At 38.4% G+C, this 20,283-nt stretch overlaps 1 protein-coding gene across 4 annotated transcripts in view; it reads right to left on the bottom strand.

Annotated features, from left to right (window-relative positions):
* The window catches only part of LOC109071000 (anoctamin-2-like), a 42,839-nt gene extending 32,086 nt beyond the window's left edge, over positions 1-10,753 (bottom strand). For 3 of the 4 annotated variants that reach the window (XR_006157545.1, XM_042747174.1, XM_042747190.1), the window contains exons 1-10: positions 9,681-10,085; positions 3,818-3,916; positions 3,440-3,597; positions 3,225-3,279; positions 2,920-2,971; positions 2,206-2,261; positions 2,079-2,126; positions 1,927-1,991; positions 1,206-1,340; positions 483-643 (exon numbers count right to left, since the gene is read on the bottom strand). Coding sequence is in view for 3 of the 4 variants with exons in the window: in XM_042747174.1 (XP_042603108.1) it covers positions 483-643; positions 1,206-1,340; positions 1,927-1,991; positions 2,079-2,126; positions 2,206-2,261; positions 2,920-2,971; positions 3,225-3,279; positions 3,440-3,597; positions 3,818-3,916; positions 9,681-10,076 (1,225 nt within the window). In the remaining variant the exon portion in view is untranslated. Of the gene's footprint in view, positions 1-482; positions 644-1,205; positions 1,341-1,926; positions 1,992-2,078; positions 2,127-2,205; positions 2,262-2,919; positions 2,972-3,224; positions 3,280-3,439; positions 3,598-3,817; positions 3,917-9,680; positions 10,086-10,341 lie in introns of those variants that run through there. The other variant, XM_042747183.1, reaches the window with a different exon arrangement.
* Between the last annotated feature and the right edge of the window lie 9,530 nt (positions 10,754-20,283).

Genomic DNA, 20,283 nt, shown 5'->3' with positions numbered 1-20,283 from the left:
TTGAATGGTTTCACAATGCCTCCATCAGCCAGGCCCGGGGACATAGGCAGTGACAGAAAGAGGTAACACTACTCTCTGGCCATTCAACACAGCTCCATCACTATGGAGACAGCAGCACTTCTGCACATTAATGCTAGTAGCTTGAACTGGTCTCATATTCAACAGGACTGAATGACAGATCTAAGGCAGCTCTTCATGTAAATAATATACAAAAGTGACTGGTGGACTAAGGTTCATACTGTACATTAATATATGATTAAATTACACTTTTTAAAATAAAGGTTCCAAAGAGGTTCTTTGGGGAACCAAAAATTGTTCTTTAATGGAATTGCACGAAAACTCCCTTTTGGAACCTTTATTGTAAAGAGTGTAAGCTAATCACATGTTGATGTACAGTATGAACCATCAGATCAATGTGTTAAAATAATGGTGTAAAACAATATATAGAGAGATAATGAAACGAGAGCAATTTTAAGGCGTACCCCACAGGGACATGAAGATAGCAAAGAACACGGTGGCTGGGTTGTCAAAGAGATGGCTGGCACGTGCCGTGCCACACGCTGTGCTCAGGTGCCAGTAGTCACATGCTCGATCACAGAGGGGACACATAGTGAAGTTCTGATCCTCGTCACACATCTCCTGGCTGGCAGAAAAGCACACAAAATCACACACACACACACACACACACACACACACAATTAGACATGGCCATGCAACAGTCCAACAAAATAAATTAATTATGGACTTAATATGGTGCAGCGTGTTTATCCACCAGCATGGCTCAATGTCTAAAGTATCAATTAAAAATGCAACACTATTTTACCTTGTGACCTCGGAAAATGTGGCTGCACTGGACAGAAACATTCACTGCGGTCTCAGAAATAATAACGTCTGGTTTACTGTGTACTCAAACAGGTACTGACATTTAAAAGGATCACAATATTCCCCATTCTCCACTGGGATCTTTCAGTCACAAATGCATGCTGAGCACATTCTTATAGCACTTGCAATAATAGCATAAATTAATCCCATGAATCAGATGAAACCACATAAACACCAGAACTATGTTCCTTGATTCTAATTATCACTTTAATATCAGCGGAATATAATAATCACAGTCCGTTACTCTCAAGCTAGGAGCTGTTGCGTGCCCACCCACAACAGGGACCCGTGCCCAGACCTCGGTGGGCTTAATTGGCATATACCTAGGTATGTTTGTTTCCACAGTGGCCCAGCCATAGAAGAACACGATGATGCCCACCACAGATGCAGGAATCAAAAGCTGAGTATAGACACCAAGCCAGGCAAAGTAGAGGCCTATCTTCTCCCCAAAGTACTTCCTAAAGGTTACACAGAAAACATTGGGTGTTTGCATTGCATGAGGTAATTAATCAAGTATTGATCTAAAGCAGAGGTGTCCAAACATTCTTCTACAAAGGGCCAAAAATCTAATGTTATTGAGGACCTTGTGATAAAAGTAAATGTTGCATTATATCCAGCTATGGTCTTAGTTTATTTTAAGGTCCAATTCTCATTGTTAACTAACTAATAACTATGACTTTTGCCTCAATAAATTCCTAGTTAATAAATTAAATAGTTAGTAATGTAGTTGTTAAGTTTAGGTATAGAGTGGATTAAGGGATCTAAAATATGGTCATGCAGAACAAGGCATTAATATGTGCATTATAAGTACTAATAAACAGACAATGTGCTAGTAATATGCATGCTAATAAGAAACTAGTTAATAGTGAGAACTGGTCTGTAAAATAAAGTGTTACCCCAACTATAAATAAGAAATGAAGATATGCATGAAGAATGGCATGCTTTTTCCAATTTTTCCTGAAATGTCGGGCCAAATCTGTGCCGCAGACCCTGGTTTGGGCATCTCTGATCTAAAGCACTGTGTCAAAGTGATCTGAGAGTTACCTGATAAGATCAACAGGCTGATACTTGTAAAAAGCACCATATCTTGCCCATTCATCATGTAACAGCTGAAACCAGTACAACAAAAATACAGAATTTAATCACATTCTCCCTTCTGATTCATTGCATAAAAATGCAACATAATAGCAGCATACTTGTCTGTCATTCTTCCCCTCAGCTTGTCCACTGGGGTGGAAGTCTCCCTGTAATCATACAAAAACACATTTCAAGTCAACCTGACAGGAGATAGAATGGCAAAAGAATCCAGAAAAAACAACTCACATCGTGTAGCGGGAATGCTGAATCATAAACCCCGTTGGCTATCAGCGTGGTGATACCTGCAAGCAAAATAGAGAGCACCTTAAAATACTCAACATCATCTGCGGGAATAATGATTGACTGCTTTGACTTTAAAATGGCCCAACTTCATTACTTTTGGAAAGCTGGCAGCCTGAGTCCTTGAGGCAGAAGACAGCTGACATGTGGTACACAGGCTTTAATCAAAGTAATTAATCAGTCCTCAAAGGAACGACACGTCCACTCTGGTAATTAGCCCTCAATTAATAAAGTAGCTCCCCAGCAAAAAGCTGGAAAGACCAGCACTACCCATTACCACCCTCTTTCCACCTCAATGGACCCTGCTTCAATTCGGATCCCAATCCCAGAACTTTATGACCTAATTTCCTCAGTTTGTACAAAACCAAACGAGAGAAAGTATGAGAGATGGAAAGAAAAGGAGGGACATGGCTGGAGAACTAAAGAGAGCACCAAGCCATCCCCTCTGCCGGATAGCCTCGATCTCCCAGTAGCCCCCAGTGGTCCGTCTGTGCAGTGGCTCGGTCCAAGGGAGCATATGGCATGGGCTTATGTTGCACCCTGTTCCAACTGCACCATGCCCACATCCAAAGCTCTCATTCTGGCCCTGACTATCCTGAGGATTTCCCCAATACTAATCCATGCTTAGTTAATGTAATACAATATTAATGTATTACTAACCCATGGTTTGGCAGGTCCGTGAGCAGGCAGTGCGTCTGAGGATTTCATACACCTAGGGCAGACAGTGAGAGAGAAAGAGTGAGAGAGATACAAGCAAACAAGAAACCTGAAAATTGTTCCTGGGAAAAGCCCGGCGGAATTGGTTTCCTAGAACGGTGCCTAGAGACGGCAGTCTCCTGCTGTTAGCAAATAAATTTTGTTCCCTCTTTTATATTGTGTTCTCTTTTCAACATCCAGAGAACCTGTATCACATTGTACCATACCAGCTGAACAGAACTTTCATGAGTAAATCAAAAGAGACTCACTATTCGGCTCCTTGTGGCATTGTCAAAGAAGGTGTCCTTTGAATTGATGTTGTACCTGCAAAAAGGCCAAAAATAGCGATGAGACTTCCATAAATTACCCAGATTATTTTGGCAATCAAACAAATCCTGTCAAGTCCTCTAAGAAAGGAACAAAATCCCATGTGGCCACTGATGACACTTAACCCCACATCACCCCAACCATGGCAGGTTCTCACAGGTGGAGCTTGTCCCGGGAGAAACAGTGCGAAAGGAACTTTGTACGGCTGTGTTCTTGCTCCTGATGGGGTACTTTGGGCTGAAAAGGTTGATTTAACTTCCGCCACACCTCATTCATGGTGGCAGCCAGACCTTTTTCTTCCCTCAACTCGTAACTCTGAACAAGAGACAAAGTTTTTATGGTCAAAATTAGCAGTAAAGCATTAGACCAACAATAATAAGTAGTTTGTGCTTTTCCCCCTCTCCCTTACATACATCAGAGACACACTACATAACGCATGCAGGGACTTCTGAGGGCTTGTGGAGAACTCACATTAGGACATCCCAAGGGACTCGGGTTTGCCTTGAGATTAAGAGGGAGCTCTGCTGTGTCTTACCTTCTTGGTGGGCACCTTGATCTTGAGAAACTCTGCCTCTCTGCTCAACACCTGCCAAGGCGCATGTAGCCGAATGAAAGCATGACCATGAGCCTTGTTCTAGGAAAATAATTGAAAAGAAATGTCTTGACATACTGTCTCTAAGTTTATTTGTGTCATTTTATGAATAAAAAGTTACAAGTAGAGAAACTAAAATAGTTATGAAGCATAAGTGACCTGTTCTTAACATAAACTTCGGTTCAGGCCAGTTAAGACAAGATAAATGCTGACCCATATGCATTTCCTATTGAATTTTGACAATATTTTGGTAATTAGTTCACTTTAATTGAATTTTTATTGTATAAGTACATGCACTGTCAAAATATGCAAAAACTGTACCTTAAGACAGTACCCTTAAAAGGACAACTTTTTACCTCATCAGTAATATACTGTATACCTTTAAGGTACTACTATGAACCCCTTTAGGGGTAAATAAGGTACAAAGACGTCCCTTTAAAGGTATTGCACCAGTGACAAACTGTTGGAGCCCTAAAGGTACAATCTTTGCACATTTTTTTCTAAAGTTTGGGATATTCACAAATGAATTTTATTGAAACATTTGTGTATAATCAAACTCTACTACAAAATCTACTAAATCCAGTACATGCCCTTTATGCGAGGTATTTTTTTGGGTCATGTATTTTAAGTTTCAAGTACATAAAAATGTTACTTGAGCTGCAAAGTTGACTAAATTGCCCTTTTAGAGGTGAGACCATTCTAGTTTATAGATTCAGTTACACCAACCTCAGGAGTGTTGTGGTTATACTTGCATATTTTAAGCGCTAATTTGCAGTGCTGACCACTTACCTCTTAGGTTTTTAAGTGTTTTACTATAAATGCATTTCACATTTGTTTTTAACATACTGTGAAAATTATAGCCTGTGGTAATCGGCAGCATGCAAACACAAACACATAAATTGCAAATAACCTACAAAAGGCAGTATCAATGCCAAAAGAGTGGCAGATTGTCATCAAGCCCATCCAAGAGCCCCTAAATAGGGACTATATATATTACATATACTTGGGGGGTATGGAAATGATCTCTTTTTGCAAGTTGTAGCCATGAAACCTAACACTGAAGCTGTGTCGTGCCCATACAGAGATGACAGTAACCGTATATGTCTGGCAATGGTCAGCCATGCCATCTAGAGAAGCATGTGTTAAGAAGAAAGGAAGATGAAACTGAAAGAGACATCGGGATGAGATGAGAGTGATGAGACAGAAAGAGATGATGGAAACCTGAGGACATCCTCACCGTCCCCTGCGTTCCAACACGACGGGTGTTTTTTCTCTGCCCCCTCCACACACTCACAAAGCAGAGATAAAAATAACATGTGGATCTGAGAAGGTTAATTAGGATAAGATATTCCAATTAGTACTTCATCTCAGCAGGGTAAGGCAATTAGGTCGATTTGAGCACAGTCTGAGTGGGAGCCATCACTACAGAAACTGGCTGCGACTGACATTTGAGGGGCTCCTGAAGACCCATGAGCGGAAATGGTTCTTCATGGCAGATTGAACCCTGTCTTTGACATTTGGTATAATTAACTCAAACTAAGAGTTGAGAAACAACATCTCTGTCTCAACATCTCCTAAGAATTCATGGCTTTCACCAGAATCGCAAACTCTAGTCTGAGACTCAAACTTAAGTATAACTTAAACAGTTTGCCTTGAGATTCCAAATTAAAGACTTGCGAACAGACTTTAGGTCTACAAGAAGACACTGTTCAGATAAAAGGGAGTCTCTTTTGCATGCCGTAACTCTTGTGAGATTATGCTTCATTTTGTATTACAAACCCGATTCCAAAAAAGTTGGGACACTGTACAAATTGTGAATAAAAACAGAATGCAATGATGTGGAAGTTTCAAATTTAAAATTTTTATTCAGAATACAAAATAGATGACATATCAAATGTTTAAGATGAGAAAATGTATCATTTTAAGGGAAAAATAAGTTGATTTTAAATTTCATGGCATCAACACATCTGTTTATCACTTTGTGGCATCCCCTCTTCTTTTTATAACAGTCTGCAAACGTCTGGGGACTTAGGAGACAAGTTGCTCAAGTTTAGGAATAAGAATGTTGTCCCATTCTTGTCTAATACAGGCTTCTAGTTGCTCAACTGTCTTAGGTCTTCTTTGTTGCATCTTCTTCTTTATGATGCACCAAATGTTTTCTATGGGTGAAAGATCTGGACTGCAGGCTGGCCATTTCAGTACCTGGATCCTTCTTCTACGCAGCCATGATGTTGTAATTGATGCAGTATGTGATCATGTTGGAAAATGCAAGGTCTTCCCTGAAAGAGACGACATCTGGATGGGAGCATATGTTGTTCTAGAACTTGGATATACCTTTCAGCATTGATGGTGCCTTTCCAGATGTGTAAGCTGCCCATGCCACACGCAATCAAGCAACCCCATACCATCAGAGATGCAAGCTTCTGAACTGAGCGCTGATAACAACTTGGGTTGTCCTTGTCCTCTGTAGTCCGGATGACATGGAGTCTCAGTTTTCCAAAAAGAACTTCAAATTTTGATTTGTCTCAACACAGAACAGTTTTCCACTTTGCCGCAGTCCATTTTAAATGAGCCTTGGCCCAGAGAAAACGCCTGCGCTTCTGGATCATGTTTAGATATGGCTTCTTTTTTGACATAGAGTTTTATCCGGCAACGGTGAATGGTGGGTTGGATTGTGTTCACGACAATGTTTTCTGGAAGTATTCCTGAGCCCATGTTGTGATTTCCATTACAGTAGCATTCCTGTATGTGATGCAGTGCCGTCTAAAGGCCCGAAGATCACAGGCATCCAGTATGGTTTTCCGGCCTTGACCCTTACGCACAGAGATTGTTCCAGATTCTCTGAATCTTTGGATGATATTATGCATTGTAGATGATGATAACTTCAAACTTTGCAATTTTTCTCTGAGAAACTCCTTTCTGATATTGCTCCACTATTTTTCGCCACAGCATTGGGGGAATTGGTCATCCTCTGCCCATCTTGACTTCTGAGAGACACTGCAACTCTGAGAGGCTCTTTTTATACCCAGTCATGTTGCCAATTGACATAATAAATTGCAAATTGGTCCTCCAGCTGTTCCTTATATGTACATTTAACTTTTCCGGCCTCTTATTGCTACCTGTCCCAACTTTTTTAGGATGTGTAGCTCTCATGAAATCCAAAATGAGCCAATATTTGGCAGGACATTTCAAAATGTCTCACTTTCAACATTTGATATGTTATCTATATTCTATTGTGAATAAAATATAAGTTTATGAGATTTGTAAATTATTCCATTCCTTTTTTACTCACAATTTGTACAGTGTCCCAACTTTTTTGGAATTGGGTTCGTACACAGCAGCGTTTCAACTATAACTGGTTTAATGTCCAAAAATTTAAAGACAATGATAATGAGAGAAGCACTGGCATCTACTTTAGAAAATGTATGCATATATGAAATAAGACTACATAAAGCATTCTAGAAAAATTAAAATATAATGTAAAATGTAGGTTTAGCATGGTTTGGCTTAAGGGAAAACAAATCCCAGTTACCATAGTTACCCATTCATTTACTAGGGGAAAATGAGAGGAAATTTTCTATTGAGTGCATTTATAGGTTTCTCACCACGTCTTCCCTCTGTTTTTTTGTTTTTGTTTTTAGGCTTGTTTTTTTATTGCCACCATAGAAAGCCAATTGTTATCCATCAGACCTGGGCTATAAAGACAAACAAACACAGCTAACGCGGCCACTGAAACATGATACTAGCGGCAGTTACATCCCCTTGAGCATTGAAGATATTCAAAACGAAACTTCACTTCCTATGAATTCAATCCACCAGGCACCTCATACATGAAACAATAAACTAAAACTCGACTATTCTAGAGTGCCTGAATCTATCTGAGATAGCATATTCCACCAGAGTGATAGTAAACGCTAATGATGTGCCGAGATAAGAGGAACATGCCAGGTGAGACGTGGTTCTAAGGTGTGACTTGACCCGCTGTCCCTGTTCAGACTTCAGTCTTCAATCAAACTTCACTTACCGGCTGAATAATTCAGAGCGTCTGACTACAGGTATTTGTAGAGGTCGGAGAGTATACCTCGAAAACACCAGCTGGGGCAAAACATTATGTTATGTTTGTGATCAGACAAGCCAGGAGAAGACTGTTGAATTAGGGTTTGGTGATCACTATGATGATGATGAAAGCCATCATGACAAAGCCACTGCAGGCACATCTTGCCACCTTACTAGGCTTCCCATAGGGAAACAATGCTATGGAGAGCATTGTTTAATATCTCTGTGTTTTTAAATGCGCGATACATGATAAAAAAAAAAACACCTCAGATTTAGATGATTATGTCAGAGTTGAAAGGGGGTATCTATCATTTATAACAACAACAAATGGCAAAGTATTAAATATTGTGGAGAAATTTGGTCCCTTTCAGGCTAGGGTATAGTTAACTCAGTGTGCTCTCAAAGGCTGGTTTACAGCTCTTCTGAGAGAGAGAGTAGACAATCACTACTATTACCAGCCTGATAATCTTACTTGGCTTCACACCACAAGCATTTACAGTCTAATCGTCCTACAGAAGCAGTACAAAATGATCACAAAGACAGAGATGCACAATAACAATGTGTTGTTAGAGCGCATCATTACGCGCCAGAGGGGATTGCGCGCGTGCGTAAAGATGAAGTCTACAACAGGTTCAAGACCCAAAAAGAAAAAAGAAAAAAACATTCTGCGAACATCCGTTTATTGCACCGTGAATCTCTGTTAAATAGCGCTTGGTTTGAGCTTAATATATAGGATTCAGGGGGGCTAAATGCCCCATAAGCAAAATGTGCTCACTTCTAAATCAATAAAGTAATGAAGAAAAATATTAATAAAGAAAAAAAAATACTGTTGATGGAGCAACACATAAAATAAATTAAAACATAAGGTTAGGATCTTTTAACAAAATAATGTGCAAATACTATTTTTATTATTATTTATTTATTTATTTTTTATTATTATTATTATTATTATTTTATTTTTTTATTTTTTTATTTCCCGATCATTTCAATCACATTTGGCACTTGGAAAGTGTTCAAACTCCTCCTTTTCCTGCTTTTAGTGAACAGACAGCTTGTAGCATAGACACATTTTATTAATTTGTTGTATCTGCTATAGTCTAAAAGAGTGTTTTTCTGTAGACAAGAATGCATGTCCGTTAGCTTTTTAAGTAAGGGGAGTTCACCTGATTCCCCAGATATGATATAAAAACAAGCTCACTAGCAACAGATGAAGAAGAGTTCATTTGGGACCATTAATAATACCATAAAAATACAGACCAATTACTCCATAATGGGCCATCTTTAAGAGTAATGGCTTACATAACAAAACAATGATACATAGATGATTCCCAAGTTGGTCTGATGCCCTGTGAAATGGTAATTCTATCCAATACCAGGCTGTGTAGTATGACCTGGAAAGACTGACTAGCTCATAATTCACACACACACACACACACACACACACACATACACTATTAAGGTATAAACTTTCTGAATCAATCTTTATGAAAACCAAACTGGAGTCAATTTTCATGGTCAAGATCTTATTTTGTAAAATTTCTAGGATATGAATGGAAGTGGTCACATGACTGATATTGTTTTTGACAAGGCACGACTCAACTGATCTAAAGTGACAGCTTTCCATAAAATCAGCACCAGATGTGGCCCTTAAAAAGACCAAAATGCAATTAGATGCATCTGGCTAAAGCAAAATCAGTTCATTCTCAAATGAAAAACCAGCACATGTAAAATCGATTCAGTTTCTACTCACCTCTTTATCACGCTCAATTTCCAGCCCAGCATCCTTTAAATTGCCCTCAAACTCCTCTCGGATCATGATTTTCTCCCCATCGGCAGGGATTGGGGGTCCGACGTCCACCACCACCTCCGCAGGTTCATCTTTCCCTCCCTCTGGGTCTTTTCCCTCCACTCCTAAAGGATAACTACCATTGGAGATGACAGACAGTCTGTGTTGACTAGGAGACCCCCTGACGGAGGAGCGTTTTCGATAGTGGTACACCAGCACATAGTCCACTTTCCTTCGGCCGTCGGCAAAGCACAGCCGTTTGCAAGGGTCCTGGTCCATGTCCATTAGGTTATTGGCCACCTGAACAGGTGAGAGGAGAATACAATGTACCCAAGCTTGGTGTTCATCAGCAGTGTACATGCATATCAAATTCAACTTAGGAGAAAGGGGGAGGGAGTATGGTGAGGATAGATGTAGGTCAGACTATTGCTTCTTAATTTGGCTGCTCTCAATACACTTCAATTTAGATTGAAAGTATGAAAGCAATGGACAATTTTCATTCATGCCATTATTTCTGGGTTATCCTTCATTCAATGTTTTGGCTATAGAACTAATGCTAATCTGTTTGAGTATTACTGCTAGTATTCTAGTAGTATTACTCATGAAAAATCAAAAGCATACTCACGTGTATCTTGTTGTCAGTTGTCTGCAGCATGTTGTCACATTAAATAAAAACACAAAAACAATTAGAAACAGCAACAGTTTCTCAGCGTTCCTGAAAAATTTGTTCGCGTTTCTGGTGGCATGCCCGTTTCTGATGTCACCCTACAGAGACGCCACCATCCATCTTTCCCTCTGTTTATCCATCGATCTCGCAAAGCATGAAATCCATCCGTCTGTCTGATTTTGGCACCGTTGACTGGGAAGCGCAAAGCTTTGCTTCACGCACAACATAACTCATCTCCACAGAAACTTCTGATTTGTCCCTGACTAATTGTCCCTGGAGGAATACCTGCGCGTCTCCAAGCGCCAGAGCGCATCATTACGCGCCAGAGGGGATTGCGCGCGTGCGTAAAGATGAAGTCTACAACAGGTTCAAGACCCAAAAAGAAAAAAGAAAAAAACATTCCGCGAACATCCGTTTATTGCACCGCGAATCTCTGTTAAATAGCGCTTGGTTGGAGCTTAATATATAGGATTCAGGGGGGCTAAATGCCCCATAAGCAAAATGTGCTCACTTCTAAATCAATAAAGTAATGAAGAAAAATATTAATAAAGAAAAAAAAAATACTGTTGATGGAGCAACACATAAAATAAATTAAAACATAAGGTTAGGATTTTTTAACAAAATAATGTGCAAATAATATTTTTATTATTATTTTTTTATTTTTTTTATATTTTATATATATATATATATATATATATATATATATATATATATATATATATATATATATATATATATATTTATTAATATATTTTTTTTTTTTTTTTTTTAGATTTCCCAATCATTTCAATTACATTTGGCACTTGGAAAGTGTTCAAACTCCTCCTTTTCCTGCTTTTAGTGAACAGACAGCTTGTAGCATAGACACATTTTATAAATTTGTTGTAGTTTATCCATTCTGCATCTTTCTCTGTCAACCTAGCAGTGAGAATCCCTGAAATTATCAAGAATTATTCATTTATTCGAGCTAATTTCATTAACCACTAGCAACATAAATATGCAACCTTTTAAAACTCATTAGAATGTACAATATATCAAAATGACCTAAATTTTATCATTGCATAAGATGACCTCATAAATCAGGAAAGTTTGTCCATGCACAGCGACCAACAAGTAAAGTGTTATGGTTGTGGCATTTGTTGTTTTTTAGTGGTTTAGTAGAATTTTAGTGCCGTTATAGCCAACTTCTTCACCCCTATTATGAGGCTCTGATGCTTTATTTCTTTAAAGTAATATACAAACACACACAGAGTTTATTTGCCACATAGAAATGTTGAGCAGGCTACTCACTTGATCCCAAGACTCTTCACTGAAATCAAATGGATCATCAAAGGTGCAGCTGATGGAGTTCATGACTTCAATCTCAGATACTTCCTTTAAATCACTCCAGATAGAGGAGGACTCACTCAAGGCAGTGCTGACTCCATTCAGAACACAGCTATGCACCTCTGTTGATGGGAAACAATAAAGTTTTAATAGCAATTAATATCCATACATTTAACATTTCGTCCCCTTGGAATTATAAGGTTCTATCTGATATTTTTGTAAAAATTGAGTTATTCACATGTTCTTATTCTGTGACAACTTTTTTATATCATGTGATAGATTTTTTAATGTTGTGTCCATTTTGAAACTTTTTACTTAAAAAACAAAAAGGTTCTATCTATACAGTTGAATGGAATGCAAAAACTTTGAAGCTCAATATTTCAAAACTACTCGGAATGCAGATAGAACCTTATAATTCCAAGGGGATGATTTATATTGATCTTACTCTAAGAACATGACTACACAGGCTTAAGGATGCACCTCTAACATTTAAAAGACCTCAAAAAGAAACCTACAAAGACAACTCTTCCTATAACTGTCTGATCACACATAGCAAAAAACATAATCTATTTGCAGAAACAATATTCAACACCAATAACATAAACAAATTGCTATATTTTTATTCAAAACAAAATATTTCTATTAATATCTAAATAGAAGCCATATGAATATTTATAATTAATTCAAATAAATGTCACCTACACAGGCACTCTGCATCTTCAATTATTAAATATTATTTTACATACATGTACAGTTTACTGTTGTCAACAGCATGTTGTTATCCGGACAGAGCATAACCATTCTGTTAAATGCCTCTGGTACTGTTTTTACTGAAGTCAGGAGAAGTCAACTCATGAATGGCCAATTATCTGTCAACAGGGTTTGTTATTACTTACCTACATATGAACAGGATTTATTCACAGCCATGTTGCCAGCGAGCTGAACACAACCAGGTATGGGATGCTTGGAGACTGTGAAGGCGCAAAATCCTCTCAAGACTTTGGCCAGGCTTAATTTAATACTGTACCATGACTGCTGGAAAGAGAGAGAGAGGGCTTATGATTGTGCCAGACTTTAACTAATTTCCAGGACCTTCTGTCACAGGTAAACACAGCCCACTTATCATCCTGGTCCACCAGAAATGGAACTATTAAAAACCGAGAGAAGCAGATTCTGTGGAAATGTCTTAGAGTGTTTATTTTGGCTGACCGCATCATTATGATTATGCACCTGCCCCTTTATGTCACACACTAAAATATTAGGCCCAGCAGCCTTTATCCCAGCAAACAGGAAATGTTCTCAGAACATTCTTGCAAGTTTCTATTAAAGTTATTATTTCTACGTGTTCTCTAAACATTCAGATTTTCTATTTTTAAAACATGTTTAAAAACTTTTTTTTTCTTGGTTAAGAAAACATTTGCCTTATGAAACATGCAATTTCATAATTTTGCATACATTATGGGAATGTTACTTTTGGATATTCTTTAAACATTCTAAAATAATTAAGTAGTAACATTTAAAAAAGACAAACCTCTAACTAAAACATTTCAGGAAAAACGTTCCATGAACAGTGTAATAATGTTTTTGTGATATTGTTTTGAGAACATTTTTAAAGATTAGATAATTCTGAACAAAAATTGTACATTCCCTAAATGCTTTCTCTAACATTCACATAACGGAGAAAAACCTGGACATTCAGAAATATCTTTTTCATAACTTGATGGGAACGTTAGCAAAACATTTATTTATTTTATTTTATTTTTTTATGGGCTTGGATGTGATGCTCTTTCATACTGAAGATCAGAAGCCCGGTAAAAACATATATTTGAACACACAATTACCATGATTGTCATGTTGCCAAGTTATGTTCTATATCCAGGTCTATAGGAATTCATTCAGATCAGTGAGGACATTTAGAATTTCCTCCATTCAGAAACTACACTTATACCCCTCACCAGCTCACCCACACAACTGCTCTCGATTTGCTTGATTTTCTCTTGGAAACAAGAATGGGGAGTATGTCACATTTAACTCTTCAAAAGCCTGCCCATTAAAACAGCCTTGATGCTCTCATGCATTTCACACCTTCTCGTATATGCTTTACATTACTCACATAGTTCTGGAGGGTACAGCTCTGAGATTTGGCCCAGATGTGATGCAACATTAGCACTCTCTTGTGGTTAAAAACGGTTGGTGGTCCTTTGATAAAGTCATCAGAATTTTAGCAGTGTGTGCCCTCATGTGTTCAATAATCAACAATGCAACCTAAAATATCTCTCTTTTTTTTTCTTTTTAACGTCTTCTACGTCTGAGAACCACAAGAGGGCACCATTATCACAGCATCAGTGGCGGTTCTAGATCAGTGGTTCCCAAACTTTTCCATTCCATGACCCACCTAGACAAGTATAATCTATTTCACGACCCACCGAAATATTTGAGATAAAAATAAAAAATAAACAATTGCCATTACTTTAAGCCTAATCTTAATTAAAAGTTTGATATGACAGAAAGTATTTAAGAAAAATAACCATTTTATTTTAGTGTACAACTGTAAAATTTCACTATAATATTTAAGTTTTAATTTCTTTGTTTACAGATGTTAAAATATGATCCGTCCATAAAAACGTGAAACATGCTCACTACAGTGAACTGTAATCTGCGCTGCGTGTTGTTAAACTCATCGCGGGGTTCAGCGCAGAAAATGTATTCATGGTCCTTCCGTGTGTGTGTGTGTGTAAGGAAAAGCGGTGCACAATCCAACACTTTTTTAGGAAAGCAGAAGAAGTAAAGCAGAACTATCTAAAACAGTTTGGAGATTAAAATAATTGTGAAATAGGTAAAATAATACACAGATGCGTCTCATTTTAAATAAACACTAAAAAACGAGATGACAAATTTACTTCAGTCAGAAATTTGCTTTTGCAATGGTTAAATAAATGGTCAGCAATATCTTCAAAAGATTTTTGAACTTTTTTTTTTCTCTATATAGAGATGATATGTCAAGGAAATATTGCGAAATTTTGTACATTTTGTTATGTGGAAATGTTTCAATCTTGTAGTGTTACAATTAACCCTACGTTTATGCCCTGCATGTGAAATGCTTTTTACAGTCTGTTTCCCGAACGAAAACAATGCAGTTCAAACAGACGATAGAAATGAATGAACATACAGGTCCTTCTCAAAAAAATAGCATATTCTGATAAAAGTTCATTATTTTCCATAATGTAATGATAAAATTAAACTTTCATATATTTTAGATTCATTGCACACCAACTGAAATTGATTTTGGCATACAGCTCATGAAAACCCAAAATTCCTATCTCAAAAAATTAGCATATCATGAAAAGGTTCTCTAAACGAGCTATTAACCTAATCATCTGAATCAACTAATTAACTCTAAACACCTGCAAAAGATTCCTGAGGCTTTTAAAAACTCCCAGCCTGGTTCATTACTCAAAACCGCAATCATGGGTAAGACTGCCGACCTGACTGCTGCCCAGAAGGCCATCATTGACACCCTCAAGCGAGAGGGTAAGACACAGAAAGAAATTTCTGAATGAATAGGCTGTTCCCAGAGTGCTGTATCAAGGCACCTCAGTGGGAAGTCTGTGGGAAGGAAAAGTGTGGCAAAAAAATGCTGCACAACGAGAAGAGGTGACCGGACCCTGAGGAAGATTGTGGAGAAGGACCGATTCCAGACCTTGGGGGACCTGCGGAAGCAGTGGACTGAGTCTGGAGTAGAAACATCCAGAGCCACCGTGCACAGGCGTGTGCTTTTGAACCAGAAACAGCGGCAGAAGCGCCTGACCTGGGCTACAGAGAAGCAGCACTGGACTGTTGCTCAGTGGTCCAAAGTACTTTTTTCAGATGAAAGCAAATTTTGCATGTCATTCGGAAATCAAGGTGCCAGAGTCTGGAGGAAGACTGGGGAGAAGGAAATGCCAAAATGCCTGAAGTCCAGTGTCAAGTACCCACAGTCAGTGATGGTCTGGGGTGCCATGTCAGCTGCTGGTGTTGGTCCACTGTGTTTTATCAAGGGCAGGGTCAATGCAGCAAGCTATCAGGAGATTTTGGAGCACTTCATGCTTCCATCTCCTGAAAAGCTTTATGGAGATGAAGATTTCGTTTTTCAGCACGACCTGGCACCTACTCACAGTGCCAAAACCACTGGTAAATGGTTTACTGACCATGGTATTACTGTGCTCAATTGGCCTGCCAACTCTCCTGACCTGAACCCCATAGAGAATCTGTGGGATATTGTGAAGAGAAAGTTGAGAGACGCAAGACCCAACACTCTGGATGAGCTTAAGGCCGCTATCGAAGCATCCTGGGCCTCCATAACACCTCAGCAGTGCCACAGGCTGATTGCCTCCATGCCACGCCGCATTGAAGCAGTCATTTCTGCAAAAGGATTCCCGACCAAGTATTGAGTGCATAACTGAACATAATTATTTGAAGGTTGACTTTTTTTGTATTAAAAACACTTTTCTTTTATTGGTCAGATGAAATATGCTAATTTTAATTTTTTTGAGATAGGAATTTTGGGTTTTCATGAGCTGTATGCCAAAATCATCAGTATTAAACAATAAAAGACCTGAAATATTTCAGTTGGTGTGCAATGAATCTAAAATATATGAAAGTTTAATTTTTATCATTACATTATGGAAAATAATGAACTTTTATCACAATATGCTAATTTTTTGAGAAGGACCTGTACCTGAAACCATTTCCGTAACATTTGAATTTTCTGGTGTATGCAATCTCATGCAGAATACGCCGCATTGAAGTGAGCAGTTTTTTTCTCATTAATAATGCGGACCGATTGAACCTTTTAATAATGACGTTGCTCTGAGACCCTCACTGTAATTACAACTCGTGGATGCCCGTGCTTCAAAACACGCAACGCATGTTTTAAATCGCGGACTTAATTGCAATTCAAAAATCACACTAAGGATATTGCAATTCTTAATTAATATTGGTAGGCTATATCGTGCAGCCCTAGACTGAACTGTGTGAGTGTGTGTCATTTAAACGCAAATTTAGCTGCAACCAAGTGACTGTGGGACCCACCTTGCTCCATTCTGCGACCCACAAGTTGGTCGCGACCCACAGTTTGAAAACCCCTGTTCTAGATTGATTGGCGGCCTTGGCGTTCTATACATGCATAGCCTGTGTGTGTGTGTGTGTGTGTGTGTGTGTGTGTGTGTGTGTGTGTGTGTATTTATACACAAACACACACATTGTGTCTGTATAAATGTATATATTTACATTGTTACAAATTGAGGACAAATAAATAAATGCACAACTGTACAGCAAAAACATTAATAAAGTGGGTGATACGTTTGTTTAAAAAATACATTATATTACAAAATTACACAGCCTTACTGTCTGGTTATGTAAGCTTGTTGATTAGAAAAAGTAATGTTACTGCCCTTGTGTGTAATAGCATAGCATAATATAAGTGATAGACATAGCCAAAGTTAAGTCAGCAATAGGCTATGTATAATGTACATGTTATTGTTAGCTTTTATTTGTTGTTTGAATAACGGTGGAAATTAAAGTGTAATGATTTCATTAAATTGTCATCAGGTTAGGCTCAATACAAATTCAGTCTGAACAAATATTTTATAACATAGGCCTAACACCCATATCTGGTGGCATACTTGCCTAAAAATGGGGGGGGGGGGGGGGGCTAGACCATTATGTGGGGGTGCTAAGAAAATAAATGATATTGATAACATGGAACTGGTTCACCCTCACTTCTCCGGCCACACAAGTCGAGTCCCGAACAGGTTAATTGACGCGCAAGGTGACATGATATTGACTTGAAGTGCAAATGAGCGGTAAAACCCGATCGCGTATTCCGGTTGTTTTTTGTTTTGTTTTTTCTTGTGCAAGATGCCGCCCTGGTCGGTTGCCCATGTCGCCCATGCTTAAATCCGACACTGCATAGCATCATTACCCACCACTAGCCTCCAATGTCCCGAACTCAAAAGAGCCCTTTTTTTTCAAGACGGTCTTTGTGCCACTATGAATACAGAGTTGTTTTGAAGAGAGATCCTTTCACAAAAGGCCTCAAACCGACCCTTATTCTTCCTTTTCCCTTCTCTTTGAGAATAAATCAATTTAATTTTAAATCCAGCTGAGGAAATGTCAAGGAACTTCTTGAACATTATCCACACAAAAGATGATATTTTTGAAGAATGTTTATATCCAAACCGTTTTGTTGTATTTCTGTTCTGTTGTATTTTGTGTCCCTACATTAAAAGTCAATGGGAAAGGAAACTGATTAGTTAACAGCGTTCTTTAAAACATCTTCTTTTATGTTCCACAGAAAGAGAAAGTCACTGTGAATGGCATGAGGGTGAGTAAATGATAATAGTGGTCATGCAGACACCAGAGTGACTAAAAAATATGCAACAGGTTTCCTCAGAAAAAAGAGGATCTTTGGTTATACCATGATGCACACTAGATTAAATGTCATCATGTCTTTGCTCAATGTGTAAAAATGTGACAAATGTGCACACATTCCACAAAACCTTCATGCATGAAATAGGCCCTTTAAAAACTGATCTGATTTTAGTGTTTACAAAAACAGACGTTGTTCATCCAGTAATCTCTCTCAAAATGAAATTACTGTTGAAATGTCACTCTGAGGTCAAACAGGTCTTGTGTCTGAATTAACCTAATTGTCTGGAATTTCATACCTAAATGATTCAACTCCAGAGGCCAATGAAATTATTGAGCATCTGGGATGCTGAGGTGAGAAGCACATTGTGACTCAGTTCTATGCCATCTGCCTTGTTGACAAGAGCTTTGTTAAGTAAACAGAATTTCAATAAATATATAGGGTGACCATTCGTGCCCTTTTTCCTGGACACTTCCAGGCCAGGATTTCAGTATTGCCTACAACAGGGGTGCCCAACCCTGTTCCTGGAGATCTACCTTCCTGCACAGTCCAGCTCCAACCCTGATAAAACACAACTGGCTTTAAAAAACAACTAATTAGGGTCTGAAGGAGCACTTGATAATTACAGACAGCTGTGTTTATCAGGGTTTGAAATGAACTCTGCAGGAAGGTACACTGTAAAAAAATAAACAGTTGAGAATACTTAAAAAAGTAAGGCAACTTGATGCAGTAAGACTTTTGAGTTTTCTCAACAATAGATTTTTAGTTCCGCTCAATAAAGATATTTTGTTGAGCCAATGTAAATTTGTTTGTTCATGCAATGCTGATTTTCTCTAATAGAACAATTCTTGTCACAGCAGCTGAAACAATTACTGTCATGAGGTAATTTTTAGAAATCACCACATTATCAAATTTATGTTTGTTTACAAATGACATTATAACAGTGTCTTTGTTTGTAAAACAACTTACAAGACTAAGATATCCAGGAAAAGGACACAACAAACTCTAGGGCTCAAAACCTCAAGAATGGTGACAACCAACAAATGTTAAAAAGATGAGCTCTTTACATCACAGTATAAAAAATAACTAACAATAATGATAAAACAATAACAAAAAAGTTTAAATGAAGCAGTAATGTTATAACAGTAACTGCATATTTATTCATGCTACATTGCATGCTGGGAACTCACAAAGCCTTAACATTTCAACAATATGAAATTCTTTGTTCAGACAACTGTGTTTGACTAGTTGGAGCAACATTAGGGGTAATTTTGTTGGTCTGACAAGAATTTTTATGTAGTTTCAAGAAAATTGCATTTTTTTTTTTTTTGAAACTCAAAAGATTTTGTAAACTGGAAAATTAGCAGTTTCATTTTTTACAGTGTAGATCTCCAGGAACAGGGTTGGGCACCCATACAATATCCAGGTTTTGGCTTTGTTTACGCTGCGCAGACCGATCGGTGTTATGACATCAACGGCTCCTTATGCTTTCGAATCGCTCTCACGGTTCTCTACACCGATCGGTCTGTGCAGCGCCGCTTCATGTCGAACACACCTAAGTATGCGTATTTGCATCGCTTCTCTCTGCCTCTCATTCTCTGTAGATCCCACCTTCTCACGACTGGTCGATTATGTGCAATGTCTGCATGTTATTGGACTACTACTTTTCGATCATTATAGCTTCAGCAAGTAGGCTATAGACTATGAAATCAAAGCCAAAACCTGGATATTTTTGGTAATAAAGAAATACTGGCCATGGCGTGTCCGGGAAAAAGAGCACGCATGGTCACCCTAATAAATATATGATATTCCGTCGAGTCCCTGGCAGTATGATTGACAGTCATTGTTTTCCGGTTGCTAAGGGTGACGTGCATCACAGGCGGAGATGGACGGGTGTCGCAACACTGGGGGATGAAGAAAAGAAGCGCTGCTCTGACCGTGACAATGGGCTCCATTCATCTGCAACGAAATTATCATCCTCACTGTACTCGCCTCTCCGCAGAGCCGGCACCACCAGCTTTAGGAAAAATCAGTCAAAGCAAAAAATTTCTATAATTAGACAGAGGACAGACTTTGTAAACAGAGCAGAAAATGTTCACTGTGGAAGCAGCCATGAGTAATCGTTGCATAAGATAGCAGTGCATGTTAATTATCCGCCTTATCTG

The sequence above is a fragment of the Cyprinus carpio genome, chromosome A4 (genome assembly GCF_018340385.1).
Source record: "Cyprinus carpio isolate SPL01 chromosome A4, ASM1834038v1, whole genome shotgun sequence".
NCBI classification, from domain to species: domain Eukaryota; kingdom Metazoa; phylum Chordata; class Actinopteri; order Cypriniformes; family Cyprinidae; genus Cyprinus; species Cyprinus carpio.
The sequence above is the reverse complement of the archived record's forward strand: the minus strand, read 5'-3'. Positions and strand labels throughout refer to the sequence as shown.